The 20,459-nt window shown below is 38.5% G+C and overlaps 1 protein-coding gene and 1 pseudogene across 1 annotated transcript in view; one reads left to right on the plus strand and one right to left on the minus strand.

The window, feature by feature from the left end:
- VNN2 (vanin 2) overlaps positions 1–20,459 on the plus strand; it is a 38,939-nt gene that overhangs the window by 4,008 nt on the left and 14,472 nt on the right. Inside the window, exons 2-5 of the mRNA XM_060190439.1 lie at positions 5,725–5,883; positions 13,771–14,002; positions 14,586–14,716; positions 17,592–17,784. Of these exons, the coding sequence (XP_060046422.1) occupies positions 5,861–5,883; positions 13,771–14,002; positions 14,586–14,716; positions 17,592–17,784 (579 nt within the window). The 5' untranslated portion in view covers positions 5,725–5,860. The remainder of the gene's footprint in view (positions 1–5,724; positions 5,884–13,770; positions 14,003–14,585; positions 14,717–17,591; positions 17,785–20,459) is intronic.
- Positions 11,245–11,712, minus strand: LOC103124643 (transcription initiation factor TFIID subunit 13-like; annotated as a pseudogene).

A 20,459-nucleotide genomic window follows, 5' to 3' on the forward strand; every position in this document is an offset into this window, starting at 1 on the left:
TAAATATTTTTTATTTTACCAGAGCACTGCTCAGCTCTGGCTAATGGTAGTGTGGGGGGTAGGAGGAGGGTTGGGATTGTATCTGGGACCATGGTGACTCAAGCACCCGCTCATTTATCTTTAAACTTATCTTGTGTCTTTGTTTAAACTTCAGAGCCAGTGACCAATCAGGACTGGACTCACATTTTCCCTCTCCATGTGCCAGGAGTTGTATATATTGGTTATGTTCCTTCTGCTTCCGAGAACCTTATGAGGTCACAGTTCTTGGTTTACAGATGAACAGCCTATCCCCTAATGCCTGTATGTGGGCTAAAGAAGTGTGCAGTGCTGGTCGGTGGCACACACAGTTAAGCACACCTAAGTGTCAAGAGCAAGTACCTGCACAAGGACCCAGAAGCAGTTCTGCAGGTGTATATCTTTCTCTCTCCTTCTCTCTTTCTCCCTACTCTCTTAATTTCTCTTTTTCCTATTGAATAAAATGCAAACAAAAAAGAAGGAAAAAAAACTGTGGTGCAATGAGGGAGGGGCTAAGTACGTGCTCCATGTTATATCCCAGATGATGTTTTTCTTATTTTATTTAATCTTCCAAGCACCCAATAAGGTGGGCATGCTATTTCCCACATTACCTATGATTCTCCAAGCTGTATAGTGACGGGTTTGATTGAAAAGCCCATGGTTCTCCCTAGAGCATGTCACCTCTACTGAGACCCTCCGGCTACCTAAGAAGGTTGTTGGCTGGTCACTCTCAGGACTGAGAAGCAAGTCCAAGCATACGTGTCTGCAGTGCTACCCTCTGCTCCTAGATGGCGCTCAAGGCATGGCTTCCAGGACACACAAACATGAGGCACCAACCTACTTCTGCAAAGGAGCTACTGGTTTTCTGCATCGATTTCTTGTATAGGAAGGGAGATTCAGACTTTTTTTTCTTTTTCTGAAAACTAATCTATTGCTTATAAATCTTCAGTTCATCTTTGTACACACATCAGCCTAATATTCTAAGTCCATTGGGTTGGGGCAGCAAGGTTTGGAGAGGGTAAAACATCTCAAGTCCCACATAAAATGAACAAGCCCTTTGATAGAGAGCCCTCTCTGAACCCTTCCCCCCCAAAGTTTTAATTCTTTTTTTTTTAAATTTAATATTATTATTTTTATTTATTTTTAAAATTTTATTTATTTATTCCCTTTTGTTGCCCTTGTTTTTTTTTTTATTGTTGTAGTTATTATTGTTGTCGTTGTTGGATAGGACAGAGAGAAATGGAGAGAGGAGGGGAAGACAGAGAGGAGGAGAGAAAGATAGACACCTGCAGACCTGCTTCACCGCTTGTGAAGCGACTCCCCTTCAGGTGGGGAGCCGGGGTTCGAACCGGGATCCTTATGCTGGTCCTTGTGCTTTGCGCCACCTGCGCTTAACCTGCTGCGCTACAGCCCGACTCCCATTTAATATTATTTATTCCCTTTTGTTGCTCTTGTTTTATTGTTGTAGTTATTGTTATTGATGCCATTGTTGGATAGGACAGACAGAAATGGAGAGAGGAGGGGAGGCAGAGGGGGGAGAGAAAGATGGACACCTGCAGGCCTGCTTCACCACCTGTGAAACGACTCCCTTGCAGGTGGGGAGCCGGGGGCTGGAACCTGTATCCTTACGCCGATCCAGGCGCTTAACCCGCTGTGCTACCGCCCGACTCCCCCAAAGTTTTAATTCTATGGCAAGCAAGGCCTGTCAATCAGGAGACTACTGACAAGAGTTGGAAGAGTTTCTCTTTGGTGTCTGAACCCTCATTTTGTGGCTTGAGCAGATGAAAGGCTGAGTTGGAATTCAGGACTCTGTGAAATTCTGTTCACTCCATTCAACTTTTCTTATCATTAAAAAAAATCTTGAGTCCATGTTGTCCGAATGGGGGTTTGTGAACATGATGTTCAGAAAGCCATGAGAATAGTGGGGGCAGTGAGTACTGGGGGGAATTGGAGGTGCCTTTCACTAGCAAAGCAGGCAGCCATTGCTTGGTTCCAGCTATAAGGAGATATAGCATCACTTACACAAAACCAAAAATATTGCTGCCTCCACTACCAGAATCAAGAGATAGCTCACCTGGTAAACACACAGCATTATTATTACTGTTATTATTATTATTTTTACCAGAGCACTGCTCAATTCTGGTTTATAGTGGTGCAGGGGATTGAACCTGGGATATCAAAGCCTCAGGCATGAGAGTCTCTTTGCATAACCATAATGCTATCTACCCCTGCCCTTTTTTCTGTTTTAAAACTAGTGATTTAATATTGATTTACAAAATTACAAGATAACAGAGGTAAAATTTTATACCTTTCCCACCACCAGAGTTCTGAGTCCCCATTCCCTCCATTGGAAGCAGCAGTAGTTCTCCCAAGATCACAGATATGGGTTAATTATCATTTATATAACTATCTATATTTATGTACATTTGCCCACTTTTTTCTATGGTTCTGCACTCCTAAGTCACATCTACTAATTCTGAGTGTCCTTCCCCCACTTCTTATTTTTTCTCTTCTTTCTCTGGGTTCTGATGGAATTAGAATTCAAAGCCCTCTGGTTATTTATCTTTTTGGGAGTATGGACCTAATTTTTTTGGGGTGCAAAATGTGGAATGTCTGACTTCTGAAATTGCTTCTCTGCTAGACATTGGCATTGGCAGGTCAATCCATTCCCCCAGCCTATTTCTATCTTTCCTTAATGGGGTAGGATTCTGGAGAGGTGAGGTTCCACCCATTGGTGAGGTCATCTGCCCAGGGAAGTTAGGATGCTGTCATGGTAGCATCTGCAACTTGGTGGTTGAAATGAAGTTAAGATACAAAGCAGGGGGAGTTGGGCAGTAGCGCATCAGGCTAAAAGTGCACATGGCACAAAGTGCAAGGACCGGCGTAAGGATCCTGACTCAAACCCCTGGCTCCCCACCTCAAGGGGAGTCGCTTCACAAGTGGTGAAGCAGGTCTGCAGGTGTCTTTCTCTCCCCCTCTTTGTCTTCCCCTCCTCTCTCCATTTCTCTCTGTCCTATCCAACAACAACGACATCAATAACAACAACAATGAAAAACAAGGGCAACAAAAGGTAATAAATAAATATTAAAAAAAGATATAAAGCAGGATAAAATGTTTAATAAACAGAAACAGTAAAGTAGGAATAGAGCAGAAGGGAACAGGGATTTCAAGGTAGATAGGAGCTAGGACTTTGGTAATCTTTGCTGGAGTTTGATAGCTAAACTGCAGGTGGACTAAAAATATTTTCTGAGAAGATGATATCAGAGTTGAGAATAGGACTAGGAAGATGGATCATGGCAGAGAATAGCTACCAAACTTGAAGGAAATATATAAATACAATTAACTACCATGTCGATCTGACCTGGGACCCATATCTACTCATTTAGCACAGGAACCTGTATAATCTCTGAGTCCCTGTCGATCTGTGTTCACAGTCCACAGCCACAGCTGGGAACCTTCTAGGCTGCACTCATTTTAGGACTAGTTTTCCTCGAGTAGCAGAGTAGGATGACCCAGCCTCCCTTTGGATAGTGGGGCAATCCCTACCATTGGTAGTGAAGCACACATTTTGCCATGCTCCTGGACTGAGGTTCAAGTCTTAGTCACCACATGGGAGCACCATTTCAAAGGGAAGCTTCAGGAGTGGTGGAGCAGTGCTGTGGTGTCTCTCCTCTTTATGTTTCTCTCTTCTCTGTCTCTAACCTTCTGTTTTTAAAAACAGTTTGCCTAGAGTGGTGGAGTGAGGCACTTGCAAAAAGCCTTAAGGGCAAAAAAATGTCTTTCAAAATAAATTCAGATTTTTGGGTGACATTTTCTACTATTTGACAGGTTTCAACTAAATATTTTCGAGGATGTGGATGAAAGTTGTATTTGGTTTCTGATATAGACAAACTAGAAGGGCCTTCTATGAGTGTGTGTGTGTGTGTGTGTGTGTGTGTGTGTGTGTGTGTGTGCGTGCGCGCGCATGCGCGCTGAGGTGAAACAGAAGGGAGTGATTATAAACACTGTTTTCTAGGTGGCTGGGGAGGAGAGGGGATGTGTTCACTTGATGACTAAGATCTCCTCTCACTTTGAAAGGATGTGTGGGAGACTCTTTGGTGCCTAGATTTTTGTCTGGCTTGGGCAGCACCCCAAAGAAGGGGATGGTATGGGTATGTCTGAGTTGGGGTGGGAGTTGGGGTACTAAAAGGGAATATGGAACATCAAGCCAGCTATGCTCAAGTTACTGGAGTGCTGAGAAAAACAATGCAAAACTTAGCAAACTTTTCTCTTTTTTATTTTATTTATAAAAAGTAGACATTGACAAAACCATAGGATAAGAGGGGTACAACCCCACACAATTCCCACCACCAGCTCTCCATATCCCACCCCCTCCCCTGATAGCTTTCCTATTCTTTATCCCTCTGGGAGCATGGACCCAAGGTCATTGTGGGATGCAGAAGGTGGAAGGTCTGGCTTCTGTAATTGCTTCCCTGCTGAACATGGGTGTTGACAGGTCGATCCATACTCCCAGCCTGCCTCTCTCTTTCCCTAGTGGAGAAGGGCTCTGGAGAAACGGAGCTACAGGACACACTGGTGGGGTTGTCTGTCCAGGGAAGTGTGGTCGGCAACATGCTAGTATCTGGAACCTGGTGGTTGAAAAGAGAGTTAAAATACAAAGCCAAACAAATTGTTGACCAATCATGGACCTAAAGGCTGGAATAGTGCAGATGAAGAGTTGGAGGGTCCTCCATTTTGTAGATAGCTAGTAGGCATATTTTAGTTATATTCCAAAGGGCCTGTGGATATACTAGTTTTTTTTTTGTTGTTGTTGTTATTTTTTTTACCAGAGCACTGCTCAGCTCTGGCTTATGGTGGTGCAGGGGATAGAACCTGGGACCTCACGCCTCAGGCATGAGTGTCTGTTTGCATATCTATTATACTATCTCCCTCACCCTTAATTTTTTTTAATTATATTTATTTGATGGAGACAGCCAGAAATCAAGAGAGAAGGGGGAGAGAGAAAGAGAGAGACCTTAACCATTCGCAAAGCTTTCCCCCTGCAGATGGGGACCAGGGGCTCAAGACTGTGTCCTTGAGCACTGTAATATGTGCTTTCAACCAGGTGCACCACCACCTGGCCCCTATACTCAACTTCTTTCAGTTGCTTTAACATTTTCTGTTTTAATTTTTATTTATATTTAGATAGATGCTGAAAAACTGAGAGGGAAGGGGGAGAGAGAGAGAAAGCAGGAGAGAGACATAGACTTGTAGCCACTTTCACCTGTAACCAACTTTTTATGCCACTCCTGAAGCTTCCCCTCCTGCAGGTGGAGACCAAGGCTTTGAACTTGTGTCCTTCGTGCACACTTAATTGAGTGTGCCAACACATGGCCCTTTCAGTAGCATCTGATAACTTCCAGTTTCACTGGCTGTCTTTGTGCTCCTTTTAAAACTATTTCATAAGTCTTGCACAACTCTAAAGGTGGTAGACAGAGAAATATTTATTATTCGCTACTCATTTTCTTGACTAAAATATCATTTAATTCCACAGTAGAGACTATCCAGAGAATGTTGTTTCAAAAGAAGAGTCTGAGTGTGTGTTGTTTGCCTTGCTTCTTATTTTGATGTGTCACCCTTGCTGCCTATGAGGAAATCTCTATAATTGCACATGCTATTTTCAACATTTCATTTCTCAGTTCACTTGTCATCACTTCCTTTCCGGAACAGAGGCTTGATCCCAAACTCCTGAAGGCTGGAGTATCAGAGTCTGGGGCTGCTCCTTACTATACTGTGCCTGAGTTTCTCTGTGTTCTTGCTCCTCCTTCCGAGCCCAAAGTATGTGCATCTGCTGACCCAGCTTGGCATGATCCAGGAGACGGTCTCCAGGTAATCTTGTCCATATTGACCCCTTGGCAGTTCTCCAGGACAGCATCTCAAATTATTAGACTTGTTTGATTAAATACTAGTAATTTGGTGGGCCTAACGATGAGGTAATATTTAGCGAAGATCTTTACGTGATTAAATTCTCATCCACTTTTGTTCAATCGTGATCTCACATAGAATTATCATGTCTTTAAAACCGTCAGGATGACTGTGTGAAGGAGCTAGAACATGAATCATTGACTTCCTAGATTTTTAGCTGTGACATGGATGTTCATAGAAGTAAGATACAATGCAGAAATTCCAGTTCCATTCTTTTCAGTTACTACAGGCATAAATCTCAGTCCAGTTGTAGATTACTGTAGAGAGATTACTGTATAAGAATAATTATATTCTTAATAAATATTTGAGCTGTGGTAGTTTTTTAAAATAATGACTCTTTTGAAATGAGTATAAGTTTTAACCCTTTTGACTAAATATCTTTTTCCACTTTTGTGAACTTTTTATCGTTTTTTTTTCTTCCAGTGTTATTGCTGGGGCTAAGTGCTGGCACTATGAATCCACTGCTCCTGGTGGCCATTTTTTCCCTTTTTTTGGGGATAGGACAGAGAGAAATTGATAGGGGAGGGAGGAGAGAGAGACAGAGAGAGAGAGAGAGAGAGAGATCTACAGTTCTGCTTCATTTGTGAAGTGATGTCCCTGCAGATGGGAAACTGGGGACTCGAGCCGGGATCCTTGTGTGGGTCCCTGTGCTTCATACTATGTGCTCTTAACCCGGTGCACCACTGCTTGGGCCCTACTTTTATCATTTGAAAAAAAAATTTTTTTTTAAAACCAGAACACAGCTCAGTTCTGGTTTATGGTTGTACAGGGGATTTAGGATCTTCAGGTGTGAGAGTCTCTTTCCATAACCATTATGCTACCTACCCTCGCCCGTTTTATCATTATTTTTTTATCCATCACATTCCTTTTGCAATAATTATTTATTGCCTTATAAATATTTACTGAATTTTTGATATATTGTTTTATTAAGGAAATAATGATTCACATGACAGTTGTCACATGAGTATGATTTTTTTTTTATCTTTCCATGATAGATGCCTGCATACTACTACTACCACTAATTTAAACCCTCTCTTCCGCTGGGTCCCCAGTGCTGCCTCAACCTCCTTTACTCCATTCCCAGAGTCTCTGACTTCGTTGCCACAGGTCACACCTAGTCCAAATTTTGCCCTGTTTTCTCTTTCTTTATTTATTTCAAAAGTTATACCTAATGAGTGAAATTATCTGGTACTCATCCTTCAACACAAATTAGGAAGTAGTCTTTAGAAACAATGAATTATAACCCATGTTTCCTGTTGCAAAATATTATTTTTTAATATCTGAGTTAAGGAAATTAAGCCTTAATTAACCATGTTTATGAAAAATGAAAATATAAGCTCTTAAGTTGGGGTAGATAGCATAATGGTTATGCAGAGACTCTCATGCCTGAGGCTCCAAAGTCCCAGGTTCAGTCCCCCATATCACCATAAACTAGAGCTGAACAGTACTCTACAAATATATATATATATAGAGCTGAACAGTACTCTACAAATATATATATATATTTGAATTTTTATGTCCTGAATTTGATATTTTACTTTTAAACATTTAAAATAATATTAGTTGTTTCCATAAAAATATTTGTACAGATCATTTATTTTTTTCTTTCTTTCTTTTATTTTTTTAAATATTTATTTATTCTCTTTTGTTGCCCTTGTTGTAGTTATTGATGTCGTCGTTGTTGGATAGGACAGAGAGAAATGGAGAGAGAAGGGGAAGACAGATAGACACCTGCTTCACCGCTTGTGAAGCAACTCCCCTGCTGGTGGGGAGCCGGGGGCTCGAACCGGGATCCTTATGCCAGTCTTTGTGTTTTGTGCCACCTGCGCTTCACCCACAGAGCTACAACCTGACTCCCTTTTTCTTTATTTTTAAGGATATCTCTATATTTACATTTCTTTCATTTACTAGCTCCTGACCCTTCATGCCTTTGCTACTCAGATTCTCAGCTTCTGTGAAATAGTACTGCAGAGTCAACAGAAAGATGGACATCTCTAGTTCATATTAGAGACCATTTTCACTAAACCTTACTTTACACCACTTCTCTTCTTTAGAACAACATAGAAAAATGTACAGGGAATTTGGAGATACTAAGATGTGAAATACTTATATGATAATTTCTAATTTAACCCCCAAAAGGGTATCCAACATTCACTCATTTTAGCTATTACCTAATTCAAACAAAAGAGATAAGGAGATATATCAGTTGATTGGTAAGATTAAAGTATTTTAAAGTAGATGATTATTCAGACTATGCCTTACCTGCATATATATTTCAGCTGTCAAGATGAAAACATTTGAGGGTCTTTATTAGGTATCAGCTACATCAAGTGTTCACTTAACATTTAGGTGATTCACTTGAGATATTTTTGAGCCTACCATTTTGAGTTGGGCTATTTAAAAGACATAAGTGTTCATTAAACCATAGTACAAATATATCCATGAAAGCTTGCATATTAGGAGATTCTGGAATCTGGAGTGAGAAGTTGTATGTGCTACTAAAAGTCATTATCTCTTAAGTGTTAAACTGATGTTTTATAAAGTGTGGACACATAGGATACATACTCTCTAAACTACTACATAAAAATAGACCAGTGGTTTACACTAATATACTTATATATGTATGGTATACTATAGCCAAATAATTATATACTCTCTTACCACAAGACAATGGTCCTCTCTCCAAATAATTATATGCTAACTATGGTGGCACAACTATACTAATGAACTATAGTAATAATGATAAGGAATTTCCAGGAATATATGACTTGTTTAGGGTTAAAAATTAAAAGTGTATTGTGTAGCTATAAAAGAGTGCTTTCATTTAGAGAGTGTTCTGCCTAGACTGTTTACAGTAAGGTTGTATTAAGAGTATGGCTACAAGATACCCCAAAGGGAGCCCACTAGTGTGTTTTATCCTTAGGTTGTAGTAGTTTATAAGGCCTTAATAAAATAAGTTTATAAGAATATGAATACAGTTCTAAGAGGTTAAGAAATGTTTACTGGCTGTGGTCAATAAAGTACGTTAGCATGTGAACCCTGTAGATAAGGAAAGGGCCCGTTACCAGAGGAGGCATCAAACCTGCTCCACTTTTATCTAAGGTAATACACTTGGGTCTGACATGAAGGGCTCCCACCCACACCCACGAAAGGGAAGGGGAGGAAGGTTCTAGTTAATTCCTAGAAATGTATTTACAAATGAACCAATCTAGAAGCGTACTCTTTCAAGTGAACCAATCTTTAAGAGTGTAACTGTTCAAATTGCAAATCACTCATGCTCATTTGCCCCTATTCCCTAAGCCTGCTTGCTTGAAAGGTATAAAAGTTGTGACTGCCCTCATTTGGGGTTCTGGGTACTCAGTGTGAACTGAACATAAGGCCTAATAAAGCTCTTTTCACCTCCACCTGCATCGGCCTCAGTCTATTGTGGTATCAAGAGAGGCACCTAGGAACCAGGTGTGTCTAACCAAGGACCTTTTTCAGGTCCATTCCTTGAGCAGTAGCAAGGGTCCTTTTTAGGGCTGCCTTACAAAGGCCCTTTTCCAGGGCCCCTTCAAGAGCTATTTCCTTGACAATAAATATAAATACATATATATTATGAAAACATACTAATAATGTGATATAACATTTGGTAAAAATACTACCTCTCAGATTTTCCACTAAAATGATTTATTTCTTTAGAAATTAAATTTTTCAGTTTTCTATCCTGTAGAAGTAAGAAGTTATTCTTTAATGTGAAAATTCTATTTAAGCAGAATATATGAGAATTTATTCATTTTATTTATTTTTTTTTCTGTTTGGCTTTACTCTTTATCATTTGTACCAACAGGTTAAGAAAGTAAAATCCCCTAGAAACTGATTTATATTATCTGTTCTTCTTCTAGCATTTGCCATATTATCTGTAATACCACACAAAACATTCAGTTTCACAAAGAGTAATATACTATAATTCACCCCCCACACACTTTTTTTTTTTTTTTTAACCAGAACACTGTTCAGATCTGGTTTATGGAGGTGAGGGCGATTAAACTTGGGACTTCAAAGCCTCAGGCACAAGAATCTTTTCCCATAACTATTATGTTATCTCGCCCACCCTCATTCACAATCCCCCATAAATGTAATTTTAAATGCTCATTTTGAGCCAAATACAATAACTTCATACAATAAACTAATACACCTACAGTCCCAGTATCTTGAACCACAAAAGTGGTTTCCAAAGCCACATATGGTTTTAGTTAAGTGCACGTTTCCGCAATGAACATATATTTACAAATGTTAATAAAACACTACCCCAAATGCCCTTGCCATCAGCTTTTCTAAGCAATGCCATTCCTGCCACTGAAAGTATTTATTTTTAGAAAGCATTACACTGACTTGGGGAATAAGTTCTACTAAAACTTGACAAATAGTATGTTATCAACCCAAAAGGTTTTAGATTTAAAAAAAAAAAGTCTTCCAATATAGAAGCTGTCACATTTTTTTCTTTCTGAAAAAGAAAGAAAAGAAAGGAAAGGAAAAAGTTTTATCTAAAAAACAAAACAAAACAAAAAACCACACACCACTGAAACAAATTATTTTAAGGCAGAAATACTGTTACAGATGATTCTAGTTTCTTACGTAATCTTCTCCTTAAAAGAATCTTCAACTAGGGTGGAGAGATAATATAATAATTAAACAACAGGCATTCATGCCTGAGGCACTAGAAGTCACAGGTTCAAACCCCAGCACCACCATCAGAGTTGAGCAGTACTTTAGTTAGAGGGAGGGAAAGAGGGAGAGAAAGAGAGAGAGAGAAAGGGAGAGACAGAGAGAGAGAGCGAGAGAGAGAATATAAATCAATTCACTCACTAACTTCTCAGACCGCTGTAGTCTAAGAACTTTAGAATACATGAAACCTATGTCTCAGCTACCATAAAGTCCAAGGTGCTAATTAGATGTCACATGTTAATGGGCTACAGTACAACCTCCAAACTACTACTTCACTGTTTAAACACTCAAAAGTCAGAATGAAATGTGTGACTTCCTAGGTTCTTCAAACTATTTATGATCATTCATCTAACTATGTAATTCAAATATAGACATATACAGGCAGGTAATTAAGGGCTCAGACACCACTATCAAATTGAAGACATGAAGATAAAAGTTGAAAACTTTGTTCTCTCATCTCTCATTCACCTGGCTGGATCATATAGACCTCCCTATGGAGAATATAGTTATATCTGCTTTTCGTAGAAGATGACGAAGCTCCAGAGAATGCAAAAGGCATCAAGATCCATAGTTTGTTTCATCAAATGCTTTCCCAGCTCATTTTTTAAAAAATAATTTATTTCTTTATTGGGGAATTAATGCTTTACATTCAACAGTAAATACAATAGTTTGTACATGCATAACATTCCCCAGATTCCCATTTAATTCCCAGCTCATTTTAATTCTTCATTCATAGTAAGCAAGTCTTTAAGCCAAGAAAACTTCCTTGGGTCCTTCAACTTGTACTCCACCTTGTTTTCAAATTGGCATTGCCTCGTGAGTCATTTCTGTGATGAACTCTATAACAAGATCTTTAAGAATGTCCACTAACTTAGTATAAGGACTCTGGTCATCCTCAAACTCATATATCATACACTGAAATTCTTTCGAGAAAAGTCTTTTTCTTTTATTCTGTCCATCTTCTGCCCCTCCTCCAATTTCTTCATTTTCTTTCTCAAACGTAGGATCTTCCTCCTCATCTGCCATTTTTAGTCAGCCAGCCAGCCAGCCAGGCCCATTATTACTCTTTTTTTTTTTTTGCTGCAATATATATATATTTTAATTCAAAATGAATAGACAGTAATACACCATAAATTATTATTTTGACACTCACCAAAATAGTCACCTGGAAAACCTGCTTTTTTGTGGCAAAGTACAGAAGGAGTGGTCACATTTAAATCACTGAGAACTAGAGAGAAAATCTATCACAAACCGTAATAGACATTACATCCATAAAATTTTCCCAGTCCTTATTGTAGTATTGCACAGTGCAATTGCTACATGGCAGACTAGTGTAGCATAGAAATAAAAGCAAATATAAGCAAACCAAAGAAAGAAAGCCACAAGTCTAAATTTGTTAAACAGTTAACAGTTCAAACTTAGTAGTCAAATCTGTATCATTGGGTTCATTAAAACAAATCTTCCTACACCTTGCAGTGTATGATTTAACTTTTACTTAACTCTACCATTACTCTTTTTTTTTTTTTAACTTCTTTATTAGGGAATTAATGTTTTACATTCAACAGTAAATACAGTAGTTTGTACATGCATAACATTTCCCAGTTTTCCACATAACAATACAACCCCCACTAGGTCCTCTGTCATCCTTTTTGGACCTGTATTCTCCCCCCCCCCCCCCCAGAGTCTTTTACTTTGGTGCAACAAACTCTACCATTACTCTTATACTTTACCCTTACCAAGAATTTTATCTCATTATATGGGAAAGGACAAAGTTTTAGTTACTTGCTTCCACCATTGTATTCTGTCTAAAAGTATTTTGAATAACATTTATCAAGCAAAGTAGATAACAAACAAACAATAAGTGAAAAAACAACCTGAATCCTTGAGTGGCAAATTGGGGAAGGGAGAAGAAGGACATTTTAGGAAATTAATATAACTCAAAAAAAAAAAATCTCATTTGTGTTGTTATTTACCTGCAACATAACTGAAAGTTATATTTTGTCTGGGTTACAACAGAAATGATCCTTATGATTGTGAGCCTGGTATACTTCTCTTTGTATTTATTTCCCTAGAAAGAAAGGGGGGGTGGAATATGTAAAGGAGGGCTGTTCAGATTACACCTACGATGTTTCTGAGGTTTGTAGTTCAGCTGGAAGCATGGAAAAGGAGAGAGGAAGAAAGAAAAGAGGAAGTGTGAAGGATAGGCAAGATAAACATCAAGAGTGACTCCCAAGTTCTGGCTTGAGAAGCTAGAGGTGTGGCATCACTATTTATAGATATAGGGAACCGTGAATGTAGGACAAAAGGAAGGAGGGAATGAGAGAAGGAAAGACGGAGGGAAGGAGAAAAAGAATGGGGTAAGAGAGTTGAGAGAGCAAAGGAGAGTTGAGTAGAAGGTAAGGGAGGACTGCTGAATCTTAGTCTCCTATGAATTTTATGTCCTCTAAGCAGAGACTCTTGATTTCCCCTTTGGCCAAATACACTTAGACAATTAAGTCAAATAAGCCATAAGACAAATAAGCAGCACTTAGACAATTAGAACTTTGGGAACTAAGAATGCAGCGGTGAATAAGTCAGACACAAACATTTTGCTTTTTATGGAGTACATGTTCTTAGTGATAGGTAAGTCAGAGTGTCAATTTGCATAACTTTTTGTTCCTGGCATTGTTTTATAGGACATTTTAGTAGTAAGTATTTTTCTTAGAATTAACATGCTATTAATTGTACAAAAGAATGGAAAGATTTTGCTATTCAATTTTTTAAAACTTAGTAAATGAAATGCTTGTTGCATTATACATTTTCCCAGAAGAGCTAACTTAGTTACTATTGTCTTTCTAGCAATAAAAGGATACAGTTGCATTATATTTCAATGTTATTTTTAAATTGACTTAAAAAATTCCAGTAGTGCACATTGTAAATTCTCATGATATTTTATTGTATTCATTGAACTGTAATCTTTCTTTCAAGGTTTTCAAGCATGATATGTAGAAGTTTATAGGCTAACAACTTTGTAGCTTGCAGCGTTATGCTACACAAATGGTCCTTCCTTTATAAATAGTAAAGTAGTTTTACTTTCTCTTTCAGAAATTATTGGACCTTGACTATGATTATTTCCTCTTTAAAAACATCTGTAGCAGTTTTGGCCTTCATTGGTCTACATGTTAGTGCTCTGGATAGTTTCATAGCTGCGGTATATGAACATACTGTCATATTGCCAAATAAAACAGAAACACCTGTTTCTCAGGATGATGCACTGTTCCTCATGAATAAGAATATAGATGTTCTGGAGAGAGCAATTAAGCAAGCAGCTAAGCAGGTACTCTTTTATTTCTACTACTCAGAGTTTATGGGCAGGACAGGAGAGCTGGGGGAAAATAGGAGTTAATACCTTTTCTGTTAAACATGAGGAGTTTGGCCTCCCCAGAACCCCGCCCCACTAGGGAAAGAGAGGAACAGACTGGGAGTAGTGATGGACCTGCCAAGGCCCATGTTCAGCGTGGAAGCAATTACAGAAGCCAGACCTTCCACCTTCTGCACCCCGCAATGATCCTGAATCCACCCCACAATGATCCTGAATCCATACTCCCAGAGGGATAAAGAATAGGAAAGCTTTCAAGGGAGGAAATGGGATATAGAGTTCTGGTGGTGGGAATTTTGTGGAATTGTACCCCTCTTATCCTATGGTCTTGCCAATATTTCCATTTTATAAGTTAAAAAAGATTAAAAAAAAAACCATGGGGACTATTTGAGGGGAGGGAAGAGGATAAAGATCTAATACAGGATCTCGTTGATTTTTAGGATAGGCTGTGCTCTAACACTGAGATACACTCCAGTTTCAAATTGTTTTCATTTGTTAATTTCTTTTGAAAAATCATTTTGATTTGGCTTATTTTGAACAGAATGCTCAAATCATTGTAACTCCAGAAGATTCTCTTTATGGCTGGACATTTACCAGAGAAACCATTTTCCCTTATCTGGAAGATGTCCCAGATCCTCAGGTCGACTGGAATCCATGTCAGGACCCCCACAGGTATTTGAACTTTTTTACTTTTGCAGAGACACTGTAATTCTCTGAAATGAGCATGCTTATCCCAGACAAAATGGTCAAGTAGAATTATTATTATTGAATAGGTAGTGTATGTTATTTCATTTATCTTGGCATTTGCTAAAAGATCATATTTTGGCTCTACTTAATCATTTCTGCCTATAGATTAAGAATAGATTATTAAGTTTAGAGGCAGTATGTAAACAGGATATTTATTGCTAGGATTAGAAACTAGGGGAAGAGGATTTTATGAATGCAAATAGTAATTTAATTAATTATTATTATTATTATTATTTTACCAGAGCACTGCTTAGCTCTGGCTTAGGTGGTACAGGAGCTTGAACCTGAGACTTCAGAGCCTCAGGCATGAGAATCTCTTTGCTTTAACCATTATGCTATCTACCCCTGCCAGAAATTTAAATTCTAAGGAAGACAGTGGGTTATGAGATGAATTTAGGAAGTATTTACGTTGTGGGCGTGTTACAGATTATTTAGGGTCTTGAAGTCTACTGTAAGAACTTTGGTCGTTCCTCTGAAAGTTATGAGGAAGCATGGAAGAGTTCTGTGAATTGAAGAATTAACCCATTTGACTCAAGTTTTAAAAGTACTTCTCTGACTTCTGTTTCATCAGAAAGACAAGAATGAGGTGACAAAACAGTGAGACCATTTGGGAAACTACTATAATCAGTGTAGTTAGAGTTGATGGAGACTGAAACTAGTACAGAAGAGGTGGAGTTGTTAAGATTATAGATAGGCTTTACCCAACAAGGTCGTAGGATTTGTTTGTGGAATGTTTGAGAGATAGTTAAGCACCAAGAGTAACTCATGTGTTTTTTTTGTCTTGAGAAGCTAAGGTATGTGATACCACTTAGAGACAGAGGGAGTCCTGAAAGAGTAGCAAGTGTGGAATGAAAATTAGGGAAACCATTTTGTGCATCGTAAGTTTGAGTTATGGGAATGATCCTAGTGTCTCACACATGTTATATAACCAAGCAGACCTTGTGATAAAAACTCATTATTTATTTCTTTGAGAATAAAAAAAGGTGAAAGTGAAGAAGGAGAAGGAGAAAGAGAGAGATAAAGATAGAGAGGAAGAAGAAGGAGGAAGAGGAAGAGAAAGAGGAAGAAGAAGGGGAGGAGGAAGAAGAGGAAGGGGAGGAAAGGCATCACTGTGGAGTTTCCCTTGTCATCCATGGTGCTTCCGTGCCATCCTGGGACACAAACCAAGAGCTCATGCATAATGCATGTGCTCCACTGAATGAGCTGCCCTTTAGACATATGGAGCTATCAGCCTGGTACGTAAGTCTAATGTAAAAAAGACAAGATTAGGGCTGTAGGTAGAAAATCAGGAGTGAACATGGAGATGGTTTTAATACCATGATACACTGTTGGAGTGAGTTAGAGAAGAGACAATATCTTAAGAATGAGTTCTAGGACATTCTGATGTTTAGACTCAATGGAGATGGGGAGAAGCTAACAATGGAGATAGAGATGGATCGCAGTAAGCAAGGGATTAAGAGTGCAGAGTTCAGTGGGACAAGAAGTATTTCCAGTGGAGTATGTAATTAACTTTGTCAGCTGCTGTAGATTAATAGGATAGACTCAGCCAAGGTGTCATGGTTATCACTGACATTAGTAAGAGTTCTTGATGAGAGTAAAGTTGATTTGAGTGCTTCAAAAGAAAAAGAAGCAGTTGCGTTGGTGGTATAGTGGTGAACATAGCTGCCTTCCAAAAGGAAAAGGGACAAACTAAAGCCAGTAGGATGAACAACACTTTAAAGGAGTTTTGCTGAAAAAAGCCATGACAAATGGAGGAAGTTTTAGAGGGGCATATGGGACCAACAGAAGCTTTCATTTGTTTCCATAAAAGGGACAAATGGGCACATGGTAAAGCCTATGATAGACCATAGACCTTAGCACATGTGAGGCTCAGAGTTCAAATCCCAGCACCACATCAGCGCACCATGGCACTGAGGGACACTCTGTGGGTGGTGGAGCAGTACCATGATGTCTCTGTCTTCTCTATTTCTGTTTCTCTCAAGTAGAAAACCTGAAAAAGTTGACCTGGGAATGGTGGTATTGGGCATGTGTGAAGACTCAACATTTCAAAAATAAAATAAATATGTAAAGTGTGATGTGAGGTGCTAGAGAAAAATTTTATGCTGATAGAATGATCCAGTAGAGAGGTGGCAACCCATGGTGAGCATGAATAATGAATGAATATGAAACAATAGAGATGAGGTGAAAAATGTGTTACATTCACATAGAATATGTAACTTTAAAAATACCTTTAACAAACTTCTACGTGAGTATTTAATTTCTTTTTTTCTGTGTTGGGAATTGAAACTAGAACCTCACATAAGCAGGGCATGTGTGTTCTAGCACTGAGATACACATTCTGTTAGCTATATGAGTGGTTTTGTATTGACTTAAGTTGCACTTAGACTATTACTGCTATTTCATTTTTGTAAACTGTTTTATTTATTTATTGGATAGAGACAGCCAGAAATCAAGAGGGGAGGGAGAGACAGAGAGGGAGAGAGACAGAGAGACACCTATGGCCCTGCTTCACCATTCGTGAAGCTTTCGCCCTGTAGGTGGGGACTGGGGGTTTGAACCTGGGTCCTTGCACATTGTAACATGTGCGCTCAACCAGCCCCACTATTGCATTTTTAATAAGACATATTTTGTGACTAGAGATATAGCTGACATATAGCATTGCATAAATTTATGATGCACGGTATGCTGAACCCAATACATTTATATACTGCATGCAATGTGAGTACCACCTTAGCATCTAACAGTTCTATCATATTATATAGCTGTCGTGTTGTTTGACTTTAATTATAATTTGATTTAGATTTGGTCACACACCAGTACAAACAAGACTCAGCTGCCTGGCTAAGAACAACTCTATCTACGTCTTGGCAAATATTGGGGACAAAAAGCCATGCAATTCTCACAAATCCGTATGTCCTCCTAATGGTTATTATCAGTACAACACCAATGTGGTATATGATTCTGAGGGAAAGCTGGTGGCACGATACCATAAGGTAAGAGTGGGTGAATATATAAAATGTAGCCTATTAAAGTGTAGTGAATGATGCTTTAAAAAGTTTGAGCTTTGGGAACTAGACGGTAGTAGTGCGAAGCTCAAGGACCAGAACAAGGATCCCAGTTTAAGCCCCTGTCTCCCCACCTGCAGAGGGGGTTGCTTAGCAAGCGGTGAGGCGGGTCTGCAAGTGTCTATCTTTCTCCCCCGCTGTCTTCCCCTCCTCTCTCAATTTCTCTCTGCCCTATCCAACAACAACAGCAACAACAATGGAAAAAAGATGGCCCCCATGAGAAGTTGATTTATAGTGTAGGCACTTGAGTTCCAGTGATAACCCTGGAGGCATTAAAAAAAAAGTTTGAGCTTCATTTCCTATATAATACCATATTACTAGAGATTTTTGTTTATTTAAATTTTTATTATTTTCCATAAGAGTAACCAGTAACAAGTGATTTTAATATTGATACAAATGATACAAATATCTCCTAGTCCAGATTTTATGTTTATTTAGTTTATTAACTAGCTTATTTTTTAAATTAATTTATTCGTTTATTTAGCCAGACCTTTTTTTTTTTTTTTTTTGCCTCCAGGGTTATTTCTGGCGCTTGGTGCCTGCACTACGAATCTATTGCTCCTGGAGGCTATTTTTTCCCTTTTGTTGCCCTTGTTGTTTATCATTGTTGTTATTGTTATCGTTATTGCTGTTGTTGGATAGGACAGAGAGAAATTGACAGAGGACGGGAAGATAGAGAGAGGGAGAGAAAGATAGACACCTATAGACCTGATTCACCACTTGTGAAGCGACCCTTCTGCAGGTGGGCAGCCGTGGGCTCTAACCGGGATCCTTGATCCTTGAGCTGGTCCTTCCGCTTTGCGCCATTTGCGCTTAAACCGCTGCACTATCGCCTGCTCCCCTTAAATAACTTCTTAATTTTTTTTTTCAAAACAGGAGAGGGGAAGGGAGAGGGAGAGAATACGAGAGAGGGAGAGGGAGAAAACACGAGAGAGAGAGAGAGAGAGAATCATTCAGATATTTTACGTGGTGGAATTGAACCCTGGTTTCATGCATGGAAAACGTGGTTTACTGTTGAGCTATATATAATAAGTGATTTAAAAAATCATTTATTTATTTGCATAGAGACAGAGAGCAAATGGGAGGGGAGGGGGGAGACAGAGCAAAAGAAAGAAAGATGTCCCTGCAGATGAAGAGTGGGTGCTTCTAGCTGGGTCCTTGCATATTATAATATGTGCACTCAACCAGGTGTGCCACTGCTTCATCCTCTTTTTTTCTCAGTCAACAGTAAATGAAATTACACTTTGAAAAAAAATTAACCTGGAAAGAAGTATAAGCAGGGTCCTGTAAGAATGGTGTATAGTTCATAACTGACAATGGCTATATATATATATATATATATATATATATATGAATATATATATATATGAACAATTGTTTTAATACTGGTACACAATATTTGAATGTGACCTAATCCAGATACTATTAATTATATTTATTTTTAAGATCCTTTGGAAAATTTATTTATATATTTTCACAAGCAAGCAAGAGAGTAGAACACTATTTAACAATGGCATACTGGTGTTTCTGGGGATCGAACTTTTGACTTCCACCATCTCATGCATACAAATCTAGTGCACTACCACAGTAATATATCCTAGCCCTGGATGTTATTTACTATTGATATTACACAAAAATGTTTCCAAATTGTATGAATCAATTTAAGATAAGCTATTTTTATTGTTTCTATCATGTCACAAAAATGAGCTTGTTTTTTAAAACATTATATAACTTAATTACCTTTTTATTGGTTCAAATTATAAAATTTTTATTTTATTTTACTTTTACTGGAGCACTTTTCACCTCTGGCTGATGGCCCTTGGAGCCTGAAGTATGAAAATTATTTGCATAACCATTATACTGTCTCCCTAATCCTCAACCTGTAGTTTTTAGACTCCAAATTAAGACAGTAAGACAACCTAAATTTATAATTTTATACACAACTGGCCATGGAGAGAAACTCACTTCTAAGTGAGTATTTAAAATTCTTTTATTTTTTTCTTTTTAGTCTTAAAGTTGTTTGAGTGGAGAAATTATATCCTGGAAGTTCGAGCAGTGAAGCAGGTCTTTACATGTCTGTCTTTCTCTCTCCCTATCTCTCCCTCTTCTTTGAATTTCTCTCTGTCTTGTTCAATAAAATGGAAAAAAATGACCTCTGGGAGCAGCGGATTCATGGTGTGGGCATGGAGCCCCAGTGATAACCCTGGAGGCAAAAAAAAAGTTGACACCCAACATGGGGAGATGGGAAATTGTACCCATGTATCAACGACTATACTGTAAACCATTAAGCCCCCAATAAAATGATAAAAAATAAATGTTCATCAAGAGGGAATAGTAGATAATTATGGGTTTCAAATGCTTTTGATCTTACACTCCCACTGGAAGAAAACAAACTGAATATTGGTGGAGTGGGAATTGCTAAGTATCAAATCCAGGATGCCAAGCATTCAAGCCATGCTCTCTAGCTCTGAGCTTTATCACCTAATCCTTGGGAAAAAATTTAATAGGAACCCTCAATGTGTATATATTTGTATCTATAAATGAGGAACAACTTTAAAGAAGTTTTCTTTATAACTTTGTGGGTTTTGACAACATCTTTTTTA

This window comes from Erinaceus europaeus, chromosome 4, assembly GCF_950295315.1.
Source record: "Erinaceus europaeus chromosome 4, mEriEur2.1, whole genome shotgun sequence".
Taxonomy (NCBI): Eukaryota; Metazoa; Chordata; class Mammalia; order Eulipotyphla; family Erinaceidae; genus Erinaceus; species Erinaceus europaeus.